A 22,120-nucleotide genomic window follows, 5' to 3' on the forward strand; every position below is an offset into this window, starting at 1 on the left:
GCCTCAATCTTCCGACACCATCTGAGTGATCTTAAGGGTCAGAAAAGCTCTTGCTAAAGGCTTAGGTCCAGATCGTCAAAGGGATTGAGGTGCCTAACTCCCATAGGCACCAAAATACCATTGAGGGTCTGGGCCTTAATGACTAACCCCCATGCTGTCACTGTTGGTTGACATGGAAATGTTTGGGTCTTAGGCTCTTTTCCCATGTCCCTAGTAGAAAAGCCGTAAAAACGTGAGTCACGTTAGTTAACAGCCCTGCATAGAGGTGTTTTCTAGCAGCCGTATCATCCAGGCTGGCAGCCGTCCTGGGAGCGGTGTTTATTATCCTGCTTGGCAAGTGGGCATGGACATTGGGGTGTTGGTGTGATACATAAAAGTGATGACTCTCCAGAGATTGTTTGTTAAGAAGCTGTATACAATCTGTAGGGCTCCCCATTCATTTCCCATCTGGGCAAGCTGTCAGTGCTGGATATACCCTGTCAAAAGCCAACGGCTGCTGATCCAAACACCACACACCCCTTTTGGGCCTGGGGGGGAGGCAAAGTTTTGGGTCCTTAAAGCTGCTGCTCTGGTACCTGCATTTGCACTGCTGCAGAAGTTCTGCCAGAGGCCCCCAGGCCCAGCTGCAGTGCAGAAGAACAGTGAGGGGGGGCTGGGATCCGTGCAAGGGGCTCTCTGAGTCCCACTCTTCTCTGTGCCAAAAGTGCTGGTGTGTGTGGGTGGGGGGGACTGAAAGGATCATTGGCACAAATGCCAGCCTGTATGTACAGTACCTGCTTCCTCCTTCAAGCACACCCCACTAGCTTGATGGGATTAACAAACCAAGCGAGGGTAGTGCTGTCCTCACGTGCAACAGGGACAGATTAAGGCAAGACCACAGAGACTGGACTCTGAGCCTCCCCCTCCTGCGCCGGGCTCCCCAAACTCTCCCAAGCCACCTAAACAAAGGAGCACAAAGTTCTTTACAGATGGGGAAACTGAGGCACAAAATGGGGACTTGCCCAGAGGCAGAGCCAGGAATAGCACCCAGGACCCCTGACGCCCATGTCTGCTCTAACCACTAGCTCGCACTGCCTCTCTAATCAGCGGGGAGCTGCTCTTCCAACGTCACACCCCGCTCCTGAATTTTGTAACATCCCAACCCCCACCCCCCGGGATTGGCTTTAGCTGCCTGGGGCTTCCTGTCCCACTTGGCCTCAGTCCAGGTCTGGCTCCACATCCAGGGTATTGGGTGATTTTGGGCGCCTGCAATCGAATAGATCAGACAGCGACCGCGCAGTCTCACTCCATGGCAAAGTCAGAATAACACACATGGTGCCAGCAAACCTTCCCCCGTCCCTCGCTCCCCCAGCCTGGCCCTGACGGCAAGAGACAGAGCATCTGTGTATAAATACTACCTGGCTGGCACCCTGAAGAGGGGCGCCTTTGACCCTCTAGCAATCTGGGATCGGGGGGGCCCCCAGCAGCAGCGGTTTCCCTGTGCGTCTCCCCAGGGAACCCTGCCGAGTCGAGCATGTCAAACAGGGTGTTGCCTGCAGCTGTATTTTTATTTCCGTGACAGGAAGACACAGTCACACGCACGTCACCTGGACATTTGGTCAACGGGCTTTGCAATTCCACTGGCCACAGAACAGCCCCATGCGGGAGACGGGGTGGGGGCGGGGGGTGGGGATGATTTTGACACTGGTTTTTAGTTAAAGACTCGGCTTCTTGCTGGGTATGGGACTGTCTTTCCTCTCCAGCCGCATGTAAGGCTCAAAGGCAGAGCTCCCCAGTCCGTAGCCGCTAGGTAGCTCGTGCAGGCTTCCCAGGAGCGGGCCGCTGAAACAGAGCGGGGTGGCAGGGAGCCTGGGTGAGGAAGAGGAGGATGCTAGCGACGGGACCTGCAGGCTGAAGGCTCCTGTCCCAGGAGGGCTGTTTCCACTGCTCAGCCCAGGCGAGGTGGTGCCAGAGGGAGCCAGGCTGGATCCATTCCCGGCGGGGCTCCCGATGGGATTCGAATTTGGAGAGAGCAAGTTGGAAGGGGCCGGCACGGACAAAAGTCTCCCTTGTTCCAGGAGCCGGAGGATGTTACACGTGGCGAAGGATTCAGAGGTGGAGGATGAGCGTTTCTCAGAGTCCCTGCTCTGGTCCTTCTTCTGCTTGGTGCGCCGGTTCTGGAACCAGACTTTCACCTGGGCGGGGGGCGGGAGACAGACAGAGTGGAGCAGAAGTGGAAAAGAGAGAAAAACAGGGTGAAGGAGGCGAGGGGGAATGGGGAGAGAGCACACAATGGGAAGTAGGGAAAGAAGAAAGAGCAGCCAAGCAAGAAAGGCAGAAGGAAGAGAGAGAGAAAGAGGGTGTGAGAGAAAAGGAGGGAATGGGAAAAGAGAGAGAGAGAAAGTGGGTGAGAGAAAAGGGGTGTGAGAGAAAAGGAGGGAATGGGAAAAGAGAGAGAGAGAAAGGGGGTGAGAGAAAAGGAGGGAATGGGAAAAGAGAGAGAAAGAGGGGGTGAGAGAAAAGGAGGGAATGGGAAAAGAGAGAGAGAAAGAGACAGTCATAACGTGTTAAACATCCTAGAGCAAACGGATTCAGCAGCCCAGTCACCCAGTCCCCTTCCCAGGAGCCAGAGACAATGGTCTCCAGCCACCAGGGGATAGCAACATCTGGAGCAAAAGACCCTCCATGGCAAACGCTGTGTCCCTCCAGGGGAGACGATGCTCCTGTGACATGGAGCTCTCAAGGGCGGACGTGGCAGGTGGAGGGATCAATGGATCCAGCAGATGTGCTATCCCTAGGTTGTGTCCATTGTCCCTTTAGGCCGCAAGCTCTTTGGAGGAGGGATCCCATTCGCCGCTCAGCACATTTACCCAGAGTGCAATGCGATGGCCGGATAGAAATAGCGAGCGAGAGAGATGGGCACAACCCAGACCTCGGAGCAGCCCCGAACTCTGGTGGATTTGCTTCTGGATCTGGAACCGACCTCTGCAGCTGAGGACGTGGCCTGTCCCAGGCCAAACCCAGGGACGTGGCAGATTCTCCATTGGGGACTGTCCAAAGCAAGATTGGTGTCTCTTTCTAAGACACACTCTAGCTCGACCACAAGGTATGGGCTTGAAGAAGGACTCAGGGCGTGGCATTCACTGGCCTGTGTCCGGCAGGTCAAACGAGATCATCATAACGGCCTCTGCTGACCTGGACATCTATGAACCAGACCCCGGATGTGGACATGCCTGGACTCTGGAGATGTCCAGAGTGGAAGCTCTCAGCGCAGGGCCGCCTCTCACTGAACTAAGGAGTGGGGCTGGGGTTAAGGCTGAGTAGGCTCCAGATACACCAAAACCGCAGGCTCTTCCTCCAACCCCTGGATGACACTTGCCCTGCGAAATCCCAAGTCTCTGTTTTTCCTCCCAATCCAGGCAGCCCAGCCACTCTAGAGCAACCAGCTCCTCCTGCTACGCTGCCTCTGACCCGTGGCCGACCCTAGGCCTGCTCTGACCTCACTGCCTAGACGCCAAAGGGCCGAGGACCCACTTGACTGTGCCCGTGATAGAGAAGCGCGACAGCGCGAGAGCCGGGTACCGAGATGCCAGGAAGAGAGAGGAGATGGAAAGAAAGACAGACAAAGGAGGGGTCTGTATAGGGAGAGAGATGAGGTGGATGAGGCGGGGGTATGGATGGGGACGGTTGGATGGATGGATGGACAGTCAGACGTGTTTAAATTCTAGCACTGTGGGCAGTGAGCATCTCACTCACCCATGTCATTGACAAATCATGCCAGCAGGACCGTCAGTGACTCGCATCATCATACCCATTGACACCGCAGACCTGCTGCACTGAGCTGCCGGACCACGGGCAAGGAGCGGGTCTTGGACCCTCTCCCAAGCTAATAGTGAGGCAAGTGGCTTAGCAGGCTTAGATAAAGCCTGGGAGATTTATACGGCAGGAATAGCATCTGCAGTGACACCTACTAAGACAGGCGGGACAGGGGCTCCGGATTCTCATGCTCCAGGGCACCAGACCAGCTGGGGTCAGGAGGGAAACCCCTCTCCCACGATATAGCACAGTCTGATGCCTGCTGGGGCCTGTAACTTCTATCGAAGCAACATGCACTGGCCACTGTTAGGCAAATCCCATAGACGATACCCTCTGGGCTGAACGGCGCAGGCCTGTGGACAGAGGTTATAACTGCTGAGACAGGACCTCAAGAACCACACTGTGGAGGTCCAAAGCTCACCTGAAGGGCCAGCAGGTGGGTCAAGGGCACCCACCTGCTGCCCCTCCCTAGCACTGCCTAGTGGCCAGTTTGGAGCTGCACTGAGATCTCCGGGAGAAAAGTGTCTCCTTCTGGGGCCAGCGGCACAATCCTGGGATCAGCGAGGGGCTAGAGGGGCGGGCCTGGCAACCTGGGGAGGGGGAAATTCCTCTCAATTCATTGGGATCAGCCCTGGTTCCTGCATGCCCTCGCCCACAAAGCAAGAGCTTCTTGGGGAATTCCCTGCACGGGGCTGGGCAGGACCCTCCCCGTTTCTAAGCAGCACTGGGGATAAACGGGGGTGGGAACTGGGGGCTCAGGAGACAAACTGAATAGGCCACAGACACTGAGCCCCTTCTGCCCCCCCAGGCTTGGTTCCTCTGAGCCAGGGGCAAGGAGACACTTTGGTTGGGCTGTGGGGGACGGGGGAGCATGCCCCACACTCTGTCCTTCCTGGGGATAACTAGTGGGTTTCATTTCCCAGGGCTCTCAATCCTGCCCCTTTCGCCAGCGTGAAACCCACAGGGAGCCCAGTCCTGCAAGGTGCGGAGCGCCCGGATACATTCCCGTTCAATTGAGTGGGAGCTCAGCACCGCTCAGGGCCGGACAAACTTACAAATAAGGATGCAAGGAGGTAATTAAAGATCTAAGTGGCTCATTCCCCATGCCTGGTGATTTACATTCGCTGCTCCCTTTAATAGCGGGGTGGGTGGGTCTAAATCAAAGTGATTTAAATCACCCGGTTTAACCCTGCTTTAAATCAGCAGGCAGGAAACCTTGGTTTCTATTGAGCTTTGCCTCTGTGCTTTTTAGTTCTTTTCCTAAAACCAGGTTTATTCATTGGTTGGTAACCATTAAAACACACCGATCTTAACGAAATAGAGCGTTTACACTGAAAATGGTGCCTCTTTTTGCACACCGGGAGGATACCCCATATCTATCTAGAGTTGTTTAAGCAGTTATAAAACTCAACTTACAGTGATTTAGAGTCTTTTTTTTTTTTTTAAGTCAGTTTTTATTCACCCTGATTAACAGGCCAGAGGCAGGGCACGGCCGGGGCTCGCAGTGGTGGAAGGGAAGTGGCTTCTTCCCAAGCCATGTGTCTGGCTCAGTCATCTCTTTTCTTTCTGTTAGGAAGCAGATTCAGAGGCACGTATCTACATAAGAACATAAGAGCGGCTAGACTGGGTCAGACCAAAGGTCCATCTAGCCCAGTATCCTGTCTACCAACAGTGGCCAATGCCAAGTGCCCCAGAGGGAATGAACAGAACAGGGAATCAAGTGATCCATCCCCTGTCGCCCATTCCCAGCTTCTGACAAACAGAGGCTCGGGACACCATCCCTGCCCAGCCTGGCTATCTGTTCTTTGAACTGGTTAGATGGTGGTTGATGTCCCCTCCACCAAAGAGAAAAAAAGCCCTGTAGATAACAGGACTGAAAGGAATGCAACCAGAAGCTGGGGTGCCCAGGCTTGCATCAAATGTCACTGTTTAGAAAGGTCTGTATATTTCCGTGTATAAATACAAAGTTTCTGTGCTCTTTTCTCTGGTAGGGTCAACATGGCTCACATAACCCTACAATAACAAAAGGGCCTGGCTAAGCTAACCCTACAGTAACAACGCAGGGCACTCAAACAAAGCCTTCCATGTGCTATTATTCTGGATAACCTTCCAGCAGCAAACTGGGTGTGTCTACCCTGCAGCCACGGGCGAGCTTCCAAGCCCAGGTAGACAGACCCGTGCTAGCTGGCCTTGGGCTAGTGCACTGATGGTTCACAAGCCTCAGAGACTCCCTTACTGAACTGGAGGCTGAGGTATGAGATTGCCAACATGGGAAACTGAGGCACAGAGAGAGTCTAAGGCCAGATTTGTAAAGCGTCACAATGCCAAAAGCTCATTTTTTAAAGTGTTTTAAGCCCTTAGGAATCAAAATCCACTGATTGTCAATGAGATTTGAGCACCTAAATCTCCTTTACAGATCTAGGCCTGAATGACTTACCAAGGAGGCTGTGGAAGAGGTAGGAATTGAACTCACACCTGCAAAGCTTCAGACTAGCATGCTAACCACTGGCCCGCCCTTTCCCTATGCTCTTAGTTTTGTGGTGTTCACCAAACCAGTTTCACTGTGATTTAGGGCTTGTAAATCAGTTTGTTCTCAAGGACAATACAAAGGCAAACACCCTGTTTGTCTAGTGTGACTAAGTTCCTCCTCTACCTTGGTGGGTCCTGCGCTTATTGGCGGATTTGCTCGCTTCACAGATTCACCCTGTGGATCAGGAAACAGTCCAGAGACCTTCCCCTCTGATAGGAGCTATAGTCCAGGTCAATTCCTCCTGTGTTTGATCAGGAGTTGGGAGGTTTGGGGGGAACCCGGGCCCACCCTCTACTCCGGGTTCCAGCCCAGGGACCTGTGGACTGCAGCTGTCTAGAGTGCCTCCTGGTACAGTTGCACAACACCTACAACTCCCTGGGCTACTTCCCCATGGCCTCCTCCCAACACCTTCTTTGTCCTCACCACCAGACCTTCCTCCTGATGTCTGATAACGCTTGTACTTCTCAGTCCTCCAGCAATATGTCTTCTCACTCTCAGCTTCTTGCACACCTCTTGCGCCCAGTTCCTCACACACACTTCCTCCCCCTGGCTTGACTGGAGTGAGCCCTTTTATAGCATCAGAGGGGCCTTAATTGGAGTCAGGTGCTTAACTGCCTCACCTGACTCTTAGCAGGTTAATTGGAGTCAGGTGGTCTATTAGCCTGGAGCAACCCCTGCTCTGGTCACTCAGGGAACAGAAAACTACTTATCCAGTGGCCAGTATATCTCCCTTCTGCTACTCTGCTGTTCCCAACTGGCCTGGGTCTATCACACTAGCTAAGAGGAAACTGTACTGGGACAGAAGGATCGGCGTTCTATCACTGTAAAGTCCAGAGAGGCCAAGGTGTATACACAGCATAGAGATACCTGTGAAGTCCTCTGGGCCAGGGATTTGTAACACTATAAATAGATTCTTGATGCCTTGAATGATGTGGGTCAATCAGATCGGAAGGCACTCCAGGAAAGGTTCACAAAGCCAGGTGAATGGGCAGGCCGGTAGCAGCTGAGAGTCTGTATCGACAAGCGCAAAGCGATCCACACGGAACTGCCTCGCTGGGTTCTAAATTAACTGGAACCCCTGAGGGGTAACACCTGGCTATCGTTGCGGACAGTTCAATGGAGACCTCTGAACAATGTACAAGGTCGCGAAAAAATAACTCGGGAACATTAGGATGGGTTCAGAAGAAGATAGTGGGCCACAGCGTAATTATTATAATGTCAATAGTACTGTTAAAACGACATGGGAAGAAGCTACGGCTGTAGCCGCAGGCGACCAGAGATGGAAGGCAGTGGGGAAGGTTCTGTGCTCCATATGGAACAGAGAGACAGACGAGAGAGACGATTGTCAAATCTGGGATCAGTGGACAGACAACGTACAAGGAGGGCTCGGTTAGACAAACAAGCGGTTTGCTATGAATAATTCACCCACCCCTACAAATAACTTAACAGGATATAAAAAGAATGAGCTATTTAGGGGCAGACTTACAGAAGAGCTCTGGAGTCAGGACATCAAGCCCTCGGCACCCACAAGTGGGGTCAAGTTTTCAAAAGTGCTCAGAGTCAGCACACATCATGCATTGGGCCTGTTGACCCGGCCACTTCTTTTGGTCCCAGTTGGCGCATTTTTGATTAAACATTTTTTCATAGAAAACAATGGTGTCTCGTCGAAGCAGAAATGTTTCATGGGAAGATCTCGAAGTTAACAACGTTTTTGATGGGAAGGTTTCTGAGGTGCAGGGTGAACTCTCTGGTCACTTCCAGAGAGAGAGAAAACTGGACCTTTTTGAGCCCAACCCAAGACATTTTGACACAATTCTGTTTCATGGAAACGGCTGAAAGGTTTCGGTTTCATTCCAGCGCAAAACAAAATCAAATCTCTAAACCTCGAAAGTTGTCATGAAACAGAGTCGTCAGTCTGGCAACTCTAGTGCTAGGTGGGAGCCGCGATCTTTTGATAACAAAGCCCTATGTGGATAAAAATAATAGCAGATATATGAGTTAGAGTAAAAATTTTACAAGATGTCAGTCCTCATGCCTCAGACAATGACCCATCTTCTGAAGAGCTAGGATTAGGGATAGAGCTGGTAGAAAATTTCCATCAAAACATTTTTGACAAAAAGGATATTTCTGCGGGGAAAAATGTCCATTTTTGTCAAAAATTTGCTGAAAACACCAAATATATATATATTTCCCCCCAATTTTTGGCTACTGAAAATCAAAACTTTTCTGTTTTAACCCCCCAATGCTCCATTTTCAATTGCAATGATTCTCAGTATTTTGGGTTTTTCAATGAAAACCTGCCAAATTTCAGAGAGAATTTTTGACATAAACAAACATAACAATTGGCTTTGGTTTGGGTTTCATGGGAATTGGATGTTTTTCTAAAAGCTCTGCTCTAGGGATTACTGTGGCGAAGTTCTCTGGCCTGAGTTATACAGGAGGTCAGACTCGATGACTCCAATCTATGAATATTTCACAGGGGGAAAAATCATTTCCCAATCAACTCTAGCTAGTAAGAAACTTCCCCCAGCAGCATGCAACTTAAATTTTAAATTAATGGAGATATCCCATCTCCTAGAACTGGAAGGGACCTTGAAAGGTCATCGAGTCCAGCCCCCTGCCTTCACTAGCAGGACCAAGTACTGATTTTTGCCCCAGATCCCTAAATGGCCCCCTCAAGGATTGAGCTCACAACCCTGGGTTTAGCAGGCCAATGCTCAAACCACTGAGCTATCCCTCCCCACTTCATAACTGTCCAGAACAAAGGGGCTTCATCTCAACTGGCTGGTGCTGGTCAATGCTGGAGGCAGATTACTGAACTAGATGGACCCCAATCTGATCTGGTGTGGAAATTTCTATGTTCTAGTCTAGCAGAACCCACTTCTGATCTCCTAGATTGCTCTGAGACTTTGCCAGCCTCTATGGGCTTCAAAATACACTTCACAAATAAAGAACATATTCCCCTTTCAGAATCAGCACTTCATCCCTCACCAAAGGCTCCCATTGCATCCCTAAACACAGTACAGATACTCAGGTATGACACTTGTCCCTGACTTTATAATCTTTGTTCCACCAACGTCAGCTCAAACTAGTCCCTACAGAACTCAGATCCAGGAATCCAGGCAAATACCCCATAGCAATTCTTTAAAAAGGGACATTGTTCTGAATCTGCTATAACCCTCGAGCATAAGCCCATGGAAAATTCCAACTCAGACTTTGCCATGCACAAGGTTTGGGCTGGTAAACGGGGCTTACATGCCAAGATGATTGGAGATTTTTTCACACAAATATTTAAGTCCCAGCTACACACAGGTCTAGATCTACAAGATATTGGGCAGAGAGCCATGTATGTGGAATGCCCTATGTCCATGCAACGTGTGTCTGGATGGTTCAGTAGAAGAGGAAGGATGGTCCATTCGTTAGGATATTAGTTTGGCTCTTGGGAGACCTAGCTGAATTCCTGGCTCTGTATGACCTCGGGCAAGTCATCTGTATAATGGGGATAATAGCACTGTGAGGCTGTAGTGAGGAATCAGTACATTGAAGAGTAGGAGCTGCTCAGATATACGATAAGGGGGCCAGAGAAGTTTAAATACATTAGATACACTGTGTAGCGGGGTGGCGACCCGTTACTGCCTTGAAGGGCTTGAAATCAGCCCTGGGAGAGGGCTGAGGCGGCGAGAGGGCTGCTGCTGGGGAAAGCAACAAGCCTCATCTGATTGGGGAACCAGCCACAGATGTGGCCGCGCCTCAATCAGGGCCCAGCTGGCCCTTATAAGAGGGCAGTGGGCCAGGAGCATACAGAGTCTCTCTCTAGATGTGGAGAGGGATGGGCCTGGCTGCTAGGAGCTGAGCAGGGTACCGAGACTGCAGCAGGGCTGGGGGAAGGCTCGAGGTGCGGCGGAGCTCGGGCCTAGAAAGTCCCCAGGCTGCTGGCCTTGTTAAAGGCCACACAAAGGCACTGGGGTTGCAGAGGGGCAGCCCAAGGGCAGGCAGAGGCAGTAGGTCCAAACCCCCTTGCCGGTGATGAGTGGCACTTACGCTGCTGTCTGCCTCAGGGATCGGGGGCTAGGTGATGACTGGCAGCGGCCATAGATTGAGGCGAGGTGGGGATAGAGCGTGGGGGTTCCCCGGGGAGGGGAGACCCAGATCTGTGGGGGTACTGCCATGGGGAAGCACCTCAGAGGAAAAGGGCACCAGGGTCCAAGAGGGACTCGGGCCCAGCGGCAAACGGGACACCGGGCTGCAGAGGGCGCTCCGGAGGCTGGAAACGCTAATTCCCTGGATGACCAGCAGGAGGCGCCGCGCCGGTGAGGCACCGCACAGCTACACACTGCTTCAGGAATCTCATTTCTCCTGAACCCAAGCCCTGGGTATCTACAGAGCCAGCGGATTGAAGACGGGCTCTAAGTGACTTTGCACAGAGTAAACAGCTCGCTAACATCTGGCACTTTCTCAAAAAGAATCAGCTGTTCAGAAGAGGAATAAAAGGTTTCCTGAAAAGTGAATAATTCCAGTGCACTCAGTGCCGTCGAGATGAGAGAAACATTTGCCCAGCATCAGGTCACATTTGTCATTAATGCTTCTGAAAAGAAAAATCCTGTTTCCAAGGCCTGTCTTGCCATTAAAGGTACAGAGACACAAATCTCCGTCTTGTTACTGGTTCAGAGCGGTGGATGCTGCTAAGCATTCATGGCAGAGCTGTAGCCTTTAAGTTAGGGACTGGAGCACTGCATGGTGTTTTTCCAAGGAAGATCTAGAGCCCCGTAGCTAAGGAAATGGTATGGAATTCAAAGGCAAAACTCGTTTCATAGTCAAGCAATAAAATATCGAAAGACAACAAACTCTGACAATTGCTTTTAAAAATCGTATCCCTTTTGGGGATCTGGGCCAATAATTTTCTACAAAGTAAATGCACATAAACCACCTGGAAACCTGCTAACTTAAGCAGTTAGTTAAAAAGCTGTTTACTGGTAACTGCCAATGGAAAGTATAGACATAGCCAGGAGAATTCTTGGATGTCAGAGAACACCTAGGATTGAGGGAAGGAGAACACGACTTTAAAGTCTGCATTCTGATCCCGGTTAAACTTCACCAAAGCATCTCTAGATTTGCACCCAAACAGACAAACCAGTAACTCTAACCCACCAAGAAAAAAATCCAGCAGGTAAAGTAAACGTTGAATTTGGTAATACAGAGGAAAGCTACCGAAAAGATAAACCCCATATATTGGTGTAATTCTACAGCTGCAGATGAAAAGCCAAATCAAGGTGCATTTCTCCATGCAATTTAAATAAAATATTCCTGTTAGTTGATGCAAGCCATGAAAAGAGGATGTGCAGCTGAGGGGAAGCCAAGTCTGGTGCTTAAGGCACTGAATGGGGAATCAGGAGTGTTTAGTTCCAAGGTCTTCCTCATCTGGAAAACAGGGATTGTCGCACCCTTTGTGTGTCGTGTCTGCTGAGAATGGAAGCTCTGCGGGGTGGGAACTGCTCCTTGCTGAATGTCTATTAGTATCTACCTGGGGAACAAATATGTAACAATGGGCTCTTCAATCTCGCAGAGAAAGGTCTGACATGATCCAATAGCTGGAGCTAGACACATTCAGACTGGAAATAAGGGATACATTTTTAACAGTGAGAGTAATTAACCATTGGAACAATTTACCCAGGGCTGTGGATTCTCCAGCACTGGCAATTTTAAAATCCAGACAGGCTGTTTTTCTGCTCTAGGAATAAATTCAGGGCAGATCTCCGGCCTGTGCTATACAGGAAGTCAGTCTAAATGATCACAACGGTCCCTTCTGAATAATACTGATACCGTCAGTTAAGATCTCAGAAGCAAAAGCGCTCCTAGGTCCCGCTGCGGCACATAAAGCTAGACAACTCGAGCTCCAAGTCAGCGGCCTGAGATGATGCCCCATTTGGCCATTCTGGCCACATCTGTAGCTGGGGTGACACAACTCCTTTGCCTTGCGGGGAGCTGGACTGATTTACCCCTGCTGAGGATCGGGTCCGTTTAAGTTGGTGTGAATCCTATCCCATGCAAAGCCCCAAACTGGAGGAGACCCTTCCTGTGGGCCCACACTCAGTGTGGCCCTGGATAACCTCTCCTCGGCCACCAGGCTGTTCTCCTCTAGCATATTTTCAAAGACACAGAGGGAAGTTAATTGCCCCCCCCCGGCAATGACTTTCACTGAATGCTGCCCCCCAGTTCTGCTCTGTCACCCTGTTCCTGAAGCCGCTGGGGGGAAGCACCGACACTGTCCCGGGGGTCGACAATACCTAGGTGTCACCCGTCTCCGTGTCTTGCTCACTTCTGAGGCCAGGACCACTCTCACCCAGCTGGCTCTGGGCTTAAACTCAGGGCTCCATATGGGCTTGTAGCGCCTGCTCTGAAACTCCTGCGGCCACAGCCTCCCTGCTCCTGGCCCAAGCGAGCTGGATTAAAGCTAGCTCAGGTATGTCTGTTCAAGCTGCACGCCTGCCCGGTGACTGCAGTCTAGAATGACCTGCATTCTGGATGGGAGCTGAGCAGAGCCGGCTCCGCTGCCGATCCAGAGGCATGGTTGAAACGTCTGCTCTGCAACCTGCAGAGATTTGCAAGGAATGACAAACTCTTTGACAAACCTCGACCCTAAAGCGACAGACAGTCGATACGCTCCCCTAGGGGACGGCCGGGGATTGACCCTGTCTGGTACTGGGCAGACCGACATCATCAGACCTTCGAGCAGTGACAAGCCGTGATCGTCGGCCTCTCGCTTTGAAACCCTTATGATTGCACGCAGCCTGTTGCATTGCCTGCAGGTGCATCTCATGAAGGACATGGATCCCTGGAGGTCGGTCACTGGCATCTGCCTGGGGATCCCGAAGCCAGGCAGGCAGGAATGAGCGAAAGGGAGACCGTGGTCATTGTGTTCAACTCTCGTAAGTTCGACCAGGAGAGATATATATGGGGATAGGCGTGACACAGGGGCATCCAGGCCATGCCCCCTTGGCACCGGCTCCACCCCTCTTCCCTGTTCCACTGACAGACAGACAGGGTGCAATCATCTCTATGCTGTCGGAGAGTCCCCTCACATGGAGTGATCTTCTCTGGCCCAGATGTGCTACCTCTGTAGCCAGCTGCCAGGGACTTGACACAAAGCGGCCGCACCGCATCTGAGAGTCTGGCCCACGTGCAATAGAAATCAGGTCCAATTGTTCCCCATCCTCTCTAGGTGTTGCCATAATACAACAATATAAATAATAGTCTGGGAAGGCAGCCTGGACACAACAATAAACAGGGACTCAGGAAACCTGGGCTCTATTTCCAGCTAAGCAACTGAGCTGCTGGGTGATTTAAGGCCAGTCGCTTTCCTGCTCCGTGCCTCGGTTTCCCCTCCCAGACTTTGTCTGTCTGGTTCATTTAGACTGTGAACTCTTCTGGGCAGGGACAGCCTCTCATTAGGTGTTTGTACAAAGCCTGGCACAATGGGGGCTTGATCTTTCCCCACCGCACCGGGGTGTTGTGAGGATAAATACATTGAAGATGGTGAGGTGCTCAGATATTACTGTAATGGGGTCAGATAAGTATCTAAGACAGACAGATAGACGGATCTCAGTTGGGGCCCCCAGGTGCTAATGTAATACAAATAATTAATAATAATACTACACATAGCAGACACCCTGAGTGTAGTGGGGCGGCTGCCCACTTCCTGAGAGTATGGGCCGTGGCAGGCCAGTGGGCCTGTGCAGACGCACAGCCAATGGGAGAAGGGCTTATTGGGAGCCAATCAGGGCTTTGGTTGGAGGCAGCCAATCAGGGCCAGGCTCAGCCCTATAAAAAGGCTGCTCAGGGAACGAGCAGGTAGTCTGTCCCAGGCCTTCGAAAGGGGAAGGTCTGTCTCCAGAGCTGGGAGACTAGCACCTGGGACAGCGCAGTGCTGGTCAGGCCCCGGGGGAGCAGAAGCTAACTCCAGTCCAGTGTCTGCCAGGCTGCAGGCCCTGAGGGGAAGGGCCTAGCCGGTGCGAGGGGTCGAAGGGGAAACGGCCCAGGGATGTGGACAGACAGAGGGAGAGAAGGAGGGCAGGACGGCTGCCACTATAGGGTCCCTGGGTTGGGACCCAGAGTAGTGGGCGGGCCTGGGTCCCCCCATTTCCCCCCTTGCAGTACACCCAGCCATTGGCCATAGGGAGCGGCCATCATAGACCCGCCAGATCCCTGATAAGAAGGAATTAGACTCAGAGGGTGTGGTTGGACATGGTGACTGGACTGTAGGACTGCTGATCACCCAAACCCCGGAAGGGGATATGGATGGACTGAGGGGCACTGCCGGAGGGCAGTGGTCCAGAAGAGGACGCAGTGAGTTGGTGAGCGACGTGGGCTCAGAAGCCAACCAAGGGCGAGGCAATGGATGGGACACCACCAGGAGGGGGCGCTCCAATGGACAGAGCTAATTCCTGGAGTAACCAGTAGGAGGCACCGCGGTGGTGAGTCCCAACCTTGTTACACTGAGCAAGTGCAATAAATAGATCAATATTAGCTGAAAGTGATACTGATGAATATGAATTTCATACACTGAGACCCAGTTTTGCATAGCTGGGGGCAGGGGCGGGGTCCAGACGATTGGGAAAACAGTTAATGTGACAATATTGAAAAGATAAACAGGATGACCCTGCTAAATATAAGCCAGCTAGCCTGATATCGATCTCAGGCAGAAATGTGGAATGGCTGATATTAGACTCACATAAGAACGGCCAGACTGGGTCAGACCAAAGGTCCATCTAGCCCAGTATCCTGTCTGCCGACAGTGGCCACTGCCAGGTGCCCCAGAGGGAATGAACAGAACAGGTCATCATCAAGTGATCCATCCCCTGTTGTCCACTCCCCGCTTCTGGCAAACGGAGGCTAGGGATACCATCCCTGCCCGTCCTGGCTAATAGCCATTGATGGATCTATCCTCCATGAATTTATCTAGTTCTTTTTTGAACTCTCACTCGATAAAGAATTAAAGGATGGTCACATCATTCATGCTAACCAACATGGTGTTATGGAAAATAGGTCTTGTCAAACAAACTTCATATTGTTCTTTGATAAGATGACAAGTTTGGTTGAGAAAAGTAACTGCGTTGACCTTATAGGCAGATTTCTATAAGGCAACTGATTTAATCCCAAATAATTAAAATATCAGCACTATGCAAAATCAATGCATCCCATATTAAATGGATTAAAAACTGTCTAACTGATACAATTATTTCTTGAGATCTAACTGGGGAATATCACCCAATGGGGAAGTTTCTACTGGGGCCCTACTGCGATCAGTTCTTAGCCCATTGTTATTCAATATCTTTAATAATGATCTGGAAAAAATATTAAATCATTGCTGGTAAAGTTTGCAAATGACACACAGATGAGTGAAATGGAAAATAATGATGAGGACAGGCCACTTATACAGAGCAATCTGGATCAAACAGTATGATGGGAACAAACAGCATCTATTTGAATATGACCAAATGCAAGGTCACACATCTAAGAGCAAAGAATGCAGGTCACACTTACAGGATGGGGGACTCTATCCTGGACAGCAATGACTCTGAAAAGGTCATAGAGGTGATGGTAGATAATCAACTGAACATGAGCTGATGATGCTGTGATTAAGAAGGTTAACATGGCCCTTGGATGCATAAGCAAGGGACTATTGAGAAGAAGTAGGGAGGTGGTATTATCTCTATATATGGCCACTACCGGGTACTGTGTTCAATTCTGTCGTCCCCACTTCAAAAGGGACGCTGACCAGTTGCAAAGGATTCAGAAAAGAGCTGCAAGAATGATTCGAGGTCTGGAAAACCTGCCTTACAGTGAGAGACTTCAGAAGCTCAATCTATTTAGCATATCCCACAGGTTAAGAGGTGACTTGACTACAGTCTACATCACCTACATGGGGAAGAGATTTCTGACTGTAGAGGGCTCTTTAACTTAGCAGACTAAGCCAGAATGAGGCCCAAGGGCTGGAATCTGAAGCTAGATAAATTCAAATTAGAAATAAGCTGCAGAACTTTAACACTGGGGGTGATTAAGCACCGGAATAACTGACCTTGGAACATGGTGGAGTCTCCATCTCCTCAAGTCTTTAATTCAGGATTAGACACTTTTCTAAAAGATACGCGCTAGCTCAGGGGTCGGCAGCCTTTCAGAAGTGCTGGGCCGAGTCTTCATTTACTCACTCTGATTTAAGGTTTTGCGTGCCGGTCATACATTTTAATGTTTTTAGAAGGTCTCTTTCTATAAGTCTATAATATATAACTAAACTACTGTTGTATGTAAAGTAAATAAGGTTTTTATAATGGTTAAGAAGCTTCATTTCAAATTAAATTAAAATGCAGAGCCCCCCCGGACCAGTGGCCGGGACCCTGGCAGTGTGAGTGCCACTGAAAATCAGCTCGCGTGTCGCCTTCAGCGCACGTGTGCCATAGGTTGCCTACCCCTGGGCTAGCTCAACCAGCATGATGGCCTGTGTTTAGGGCGTCCCTCACTCAGGATTTATTAATTTCATTTTTCAGGGTTTATTTTTAGCAATTTTTGAGTTTTATGTAGATGTCGGGGCTCTCTTTGCATCTACTGTACTAACTAATGCATATTATATACACCGCTCAATACAAAAGTATATCCTCTAACGAGTAATCTCTTTGTAATGTTCTCTTGTGTGTTTTAACGTAGTACTCTTTCAAACAGCACTATGTTAAAGCACACGAGGGAACCTCTAATGTGCACCAGAAGGGTCTACACAGACCAATTAATAAGCAACACGTTAGTGTGCTTTATAAATCACTTCCCCCCGCCCCGTAGTCTGCATTATTGCTCTGTGTAGACAAGCCCTTAGATACCAAAACCATCTGAGGTGCTTTTCCGCTGCTTATTGGATAAACACGGAATGTTTATTTTATTTTATAATTGGGATCTTTTAATGGTGTTCATTGGTTAAACCCTAAAATCAGAAACTGTACCCATGTTATACAGGAGGTCAGACTAGATAATTACAATGGTCCTTTCTGGTCTTAAAATCTCGGGAACTCTGAAATACATGACCCTCATGCAGGTATTAACAAATGCGAACAAAGGGCAAGAGATGTTTTGCTCCAGTCTGGACTGAGTGCTTAGATAACGGACTCTTCACTCATTGTGGTACGTCATTGCTTCTGAAGAGTACAGCCAATAAAAGAGCCAAGCGAGGGTCATGGAGATCCTAGACCGACCATGGCAAAGACAGGACTTGTTTGAATTTACTGCTAGTTGGTCACTACTCTGACTTCATGGAAGTTTCAAAGCAAACAAACACAAGGATGTGGAATGGCAGCTGCCCACATCAAATCTCAGTGTCTGGGACACAGGATCACACAGGTTCTGATCACCGACAAAGGACCTCAGGAATTTGCTAAAACCTAGCCATGTCAGTCATCACCTCTTTGCCAAAATACCCACCAAGTAACGGGATGGCCCAGAGAGCCATTCAGACAAGGTGAGATCACTTAATGCTAAGCATGATGACCCACAGAAATATTCTAGTAGAAGGATTGGCTTCCCCAACAGATACTAATGCGCAGATAAACAAGCACTTCGCGTCCCACAAGAGTTACTCAAATCCACACAAATCTAACTTACAAATGAAAGGGAAGAAGCATGGTCCAACGGACACTGCATTGGATGGGGCAATGGGGAACCTGGTTCCCAGCTCTGAAACTCACCCACTGTATGAACTTGAACGAGTCACTGTTGTGATAATTGGGCCTACAAATTTACCATAATTGTGAGTTTAACTGTAAAAAGTGAGTGAAAGTTTATAAGCCGTCACAACAAACTCTGACAACAAATGTTGATGGGAAAAGGTATGAAAAAGAGACAGAAAAGACTAAATCAGTCCAAAAAAATAAAGGCCTCCTAACTGGTATAATTCAAGGACTGGGTCGAGATCATGCCTAGTAAACAAGAACAGTGTGGAACCAGAAATCAGCAAATACAAATCGGTGTGTTGGAAACTAGACCTAAGTGGTGGACAAAATAATGAGGGGTCGGGCTATTCCACCCACCACTCCCTTTGTGGGGTCCTTAAAGAAAGAGACTTTGAGGAGAAAAATTGGCTACTGGCAAGAGCTTCACCATCATGCCTGCCACCTCCACCATCTCCTGGGACTCTGGGCCTTCATCCTCCTGATCCTAAGACCTGTTCTGAGCTGGTCAGGGCAGAGAGAGGGACGCACATGACATCACTACCTCTACCAGCTCCAGCTGAATCCCAGCCACCACCTGGGATGAAACAGGATCCGACTTTAACAACAACAGCTCCAGCCCATCTCAACTCACTTCTCCTTTCCCCAAAAAAGACAGCGATCGCCATCTTTGGTGCCATCCAAGAGACTATCAAAGAGGGGAAGTTTCCTTTTAAAAACTCTCTCCAGCTAATGGGAAAGGACACAAGGAATCACTTTAAATTTCAAAGGCTTTACCTGCTTCCCCTTCTTTTTCTGTGTCTTCAATAAAAGGTTAAGGATTTTTAATGGCGCCATGGTACTAAGCAGCCTAAAGTCTTTGTATGCCAAACCCCAGCCCCTCTTTCAAACAAATCTTGGACCGTGACCAGGTGATGTTAACACCTTTCACTCAGATGTTTCACCTAAATTAACACAACTTCCCTTCACCTCTGTTTTTTCTGCCACCCCCCATCCCTTCTAGCTGGACTGTGAGCTTTCTGCAGGAGAGACTCCATTCGTATGTGTGTGCATAGCACCTTGCACAACAGGGTCCTGATCTCAGAGGGGGCCTCTGGATGCTACCCCAATACAAATAAAACAACAGCAACCAGCGGCGGAAAGGCAAGGGAGGTAAACGTGTTTCTATGACAGACCAACTGGCGGCTGGAGCCGGGACTCCTGTTATTAGGGTTGTTAAGACTGGCTGACGAAATGCATTTGGGGGCACACTGCATTCCCCCCACCGGGACTCCAGGCAGACTCCCAACTTCCTTCCCTTCCCTGCCTAGCCCCACCATCACCTGGGGACACAGCAGAGAGGGTCACCTTCTGGGGAGCTTTTACTGTTGCTGGGAGGGTGTGTTGGGGGCAGGGGGAATCGCCATGAAAAGGGGCTTGTCGGAGTTAGCAGCTTAATTAGGCATCGTTGGAAAGGGGAAATAAAGGCTGAATGGATCATTATTGCCCATTTTTACTGCTAGTGAAAAGCCCTTCCCTGCACTCCCCCATCCCCTAGTTCCGCTTCCAACAGATCCTTCCATTAATTGCTCTGGGGCTGAGGGGAAAATCAAATAAACAATCAAGGGGAAGAGAGGGGCAAGAAAAGCTCAGAAATTAAAATCACAAGCGCCTCCCCCCCACACACACACTACCTCTGAAGAGAAGCACACAGGAGTGACTGGACTTGTGTTGGTCCCCAGCTGGAGAGAAATGCAGCGCTAATGCCACATACCCCTACGCAGCATTTGCAGGAATAGGGCTGTTCAGATTTCCAGTTAGTGGCCTCTGCAAGCTTGTTTTTGGAAGATGCTAAGTGGCTTGCTCAGAGAACTCGGCTGGCGGTTCCTCACTGGCTATCAGAAAGGAGCCACCTGCTGGAGTCTCATGCATCCGATGAAGTGGGCTGTAGCCTACGAAAGCTTATGCTCTAATAAATTCGTTAGTCTCTACGGTGCCACAAGGATTCCTGTTCTTTTTGCGGATACAGACCAACACGGCTGCTACTCTGAAACATGTTTAAAGCTATATCTCAAATAGATGAGGGAGGTCAAAATAACCCAAACTCATTGCTGGCTATATTCATCAAAGCTCAGAGGCACCAGAAATGAGGGATATTTTTTGTCCTTTGAAAGGACAAAATGAGAGCTTGGATGTTCTGCTTACAGGGCACCTGTCCCTAGATGTAGGTGGCACCTGATTTTATCATATAGGAGCACCTCAAGTCCCCAGATAAAATCCAGACCCCGCTGTGGTGGCTACTGCACATACACCTAGTAAGAGACAATCCCAAGACAAGGCAGAATTATTGTCCCTCTTCTACTGACCAGGCACAGAGAGATTTAGAACCCAATTCAGAAAAAAAAATCACTTTTCATTATTATAGCATTTAGGCCCCACTGAAGTTACTGGGACTGTCCTGAACTGCGACCATAAGTAACTCATCCATGGTCACACAGGGAATCTGTAGCAGAGCTGGGACCTGAAGCAGGCCCTGGTCTAATCCCCTATCCATCAGGCCATCTTTCCTGTTCTTTTACCACTCGTTCATTCCAAGACCTAGAACCACAGTTTGGTCCCTAAGAAAATCCCGGCAGTGTCATGGGTTAATGATAGAATTTCATGGAATATGCACGGCCACCAAGTCTCATCAAAACTGCTGCGATTTTTCCAACAACGGAGAGGTGGAAATGGGCACCCGCACATATGGGTCTCATTCTCAGCGTGGCTCAAAGCGTACGGCAGCAGCAGCATGTCAGAGCAGCAATTCTGCAGGGACTTGGCGACCGTTTTTGTGTGAGCACCGCCCCTGCCTAGAAGACACACTACGAGCTGCACCAAGCCGGAGACTAGCTTGCGCAGATTCCAGCTCCTGCCTCCCCACTGAGGCCACGACTGCTTGTGTTCCAAGCAGCAAAGGCTGCTGGGAAAATCTCAGGATTGGGCTAATTTCAGATTTACACTCCGTCCATGAAAGTGTGATCGTCACAGGGCCCTAACCATAACAGCCCCATCTCACCACCACAACCCACTGCCCTCTTCTCTCCTTGTGTTAACCTGGAGTCATTTGTCTAGGATATTGACAACAACTGCTGCTGTAATGAACACACTGAGTATTTATCTTATTTTCTTCTTGAAAGTGTCACACTGGTTCATTACAACACAAAGAAGAGACACCCTGGTCTAGAACATAAGATGTTTAAATCTGTGTTAAGCAACAGCTGCCCATAATGATTTTAAAGTATAATAAAATAATATAAAATTATCAGAATACTTTGACTATCATATTATGTCTTAATATATGTCAACAATGTCACAATATAACGTGACATGTCATATTACGTACTACTACGACATGTCATGGAATAATGTAGAAATAAAAATAATATCAAAATGAAAACAAATTGAAACACAAGTTTCATTTTGAAACAAAATTGCATTTTTGTTGTTGTTCCAAAACGAACGATTGGAAACAGATTTTTCTTGGAATTGCTGTTGGGGAAATTTGCCTCTCCTTCCTCAGTGAAAACATCTCTGGATACATTGCTGGCAAGGTGGGGTGATGGCGGGGTGGGCAAGCCAAGTCCTGCTCCTCTGGGAAAGGGCTGGAGAAGCTAAAGGGCTGTTTCTTGTCACGGCAGACAGTGTGGGCTGGTAACATCCTGGGCTGGCATCAGGGCCTCCCATGCAGAGGGCGACTCCAGCTTTGCCTCTGACACTGATTCGGGGCAGTTCTATAAACACACACCCTCCAATTTTTACAAGAGTTCGGTGCCGACGAGAGCTGGCAGCTCTAGGAGCTGGCTCCCAAAGACCGGGCAAAACGCAGAGAGCATCAGCACAAGCCACCCCCATGCTGTCCCACCAACGAGCCACACGTCTGGGCAGGAGGGATCTCCTATGGGTGGTGGAAGGGAGCTCAGCCTCCCAGCTGGGGGAGCCAGTGCAGGGGCCTGTCGGTGCTAGCACTGGCCATGCTGGGGGGTGTTGGAAACTCTGATTCCTCCCTCCCCCTCCCCCCCAATGTAGGCCTCTCCCCCACCACCAGCTCATCCAATACAGGCCACAGCGA

At 49.6% G+C, this 22,120-nt stretch overlaps 1 protein-coding gene across 1 annotated transcript in view; it reads right to left on the reverse strand.

The window, feature by feature from the left end:
• Window positions 1-1,157: 1,157 nt before the first annotated feature.
• VAX2 (ventral anterior homeobox 2) overlaps window positions 1,158-22,120 on the reverse strand; it is a 54,180-nt gene continuing 33,217 nt past the window's right edge. The window contains exon 3 of the mRNA XM_034772168.1: window positions 1,158-2,174. Within this exon, the coding sequence (XP_034628059.1) occupies window positions 1,695-2,174 (480 nt within the window). The 3' untranslated portion in view covers window positions 1,158-1,694. The remainder of the gene's footprint in view (window positions 2,175-22,120) is intronic.

Source organism: Trachemys scripta, chromosome 5, assembly GCF_013100865.1.
Source record: "Trachemys scripta elegans isolate TJP31775 chromosome 5, CAS_Tse_1.0, whole genome shotgun sequence".
In the NCBI taxonomy this organism is placed as follows: Eukaryota; Metazoa; Chordata; order Testudines; family Emydidae; genus Trachemys; species Trachemys scripta.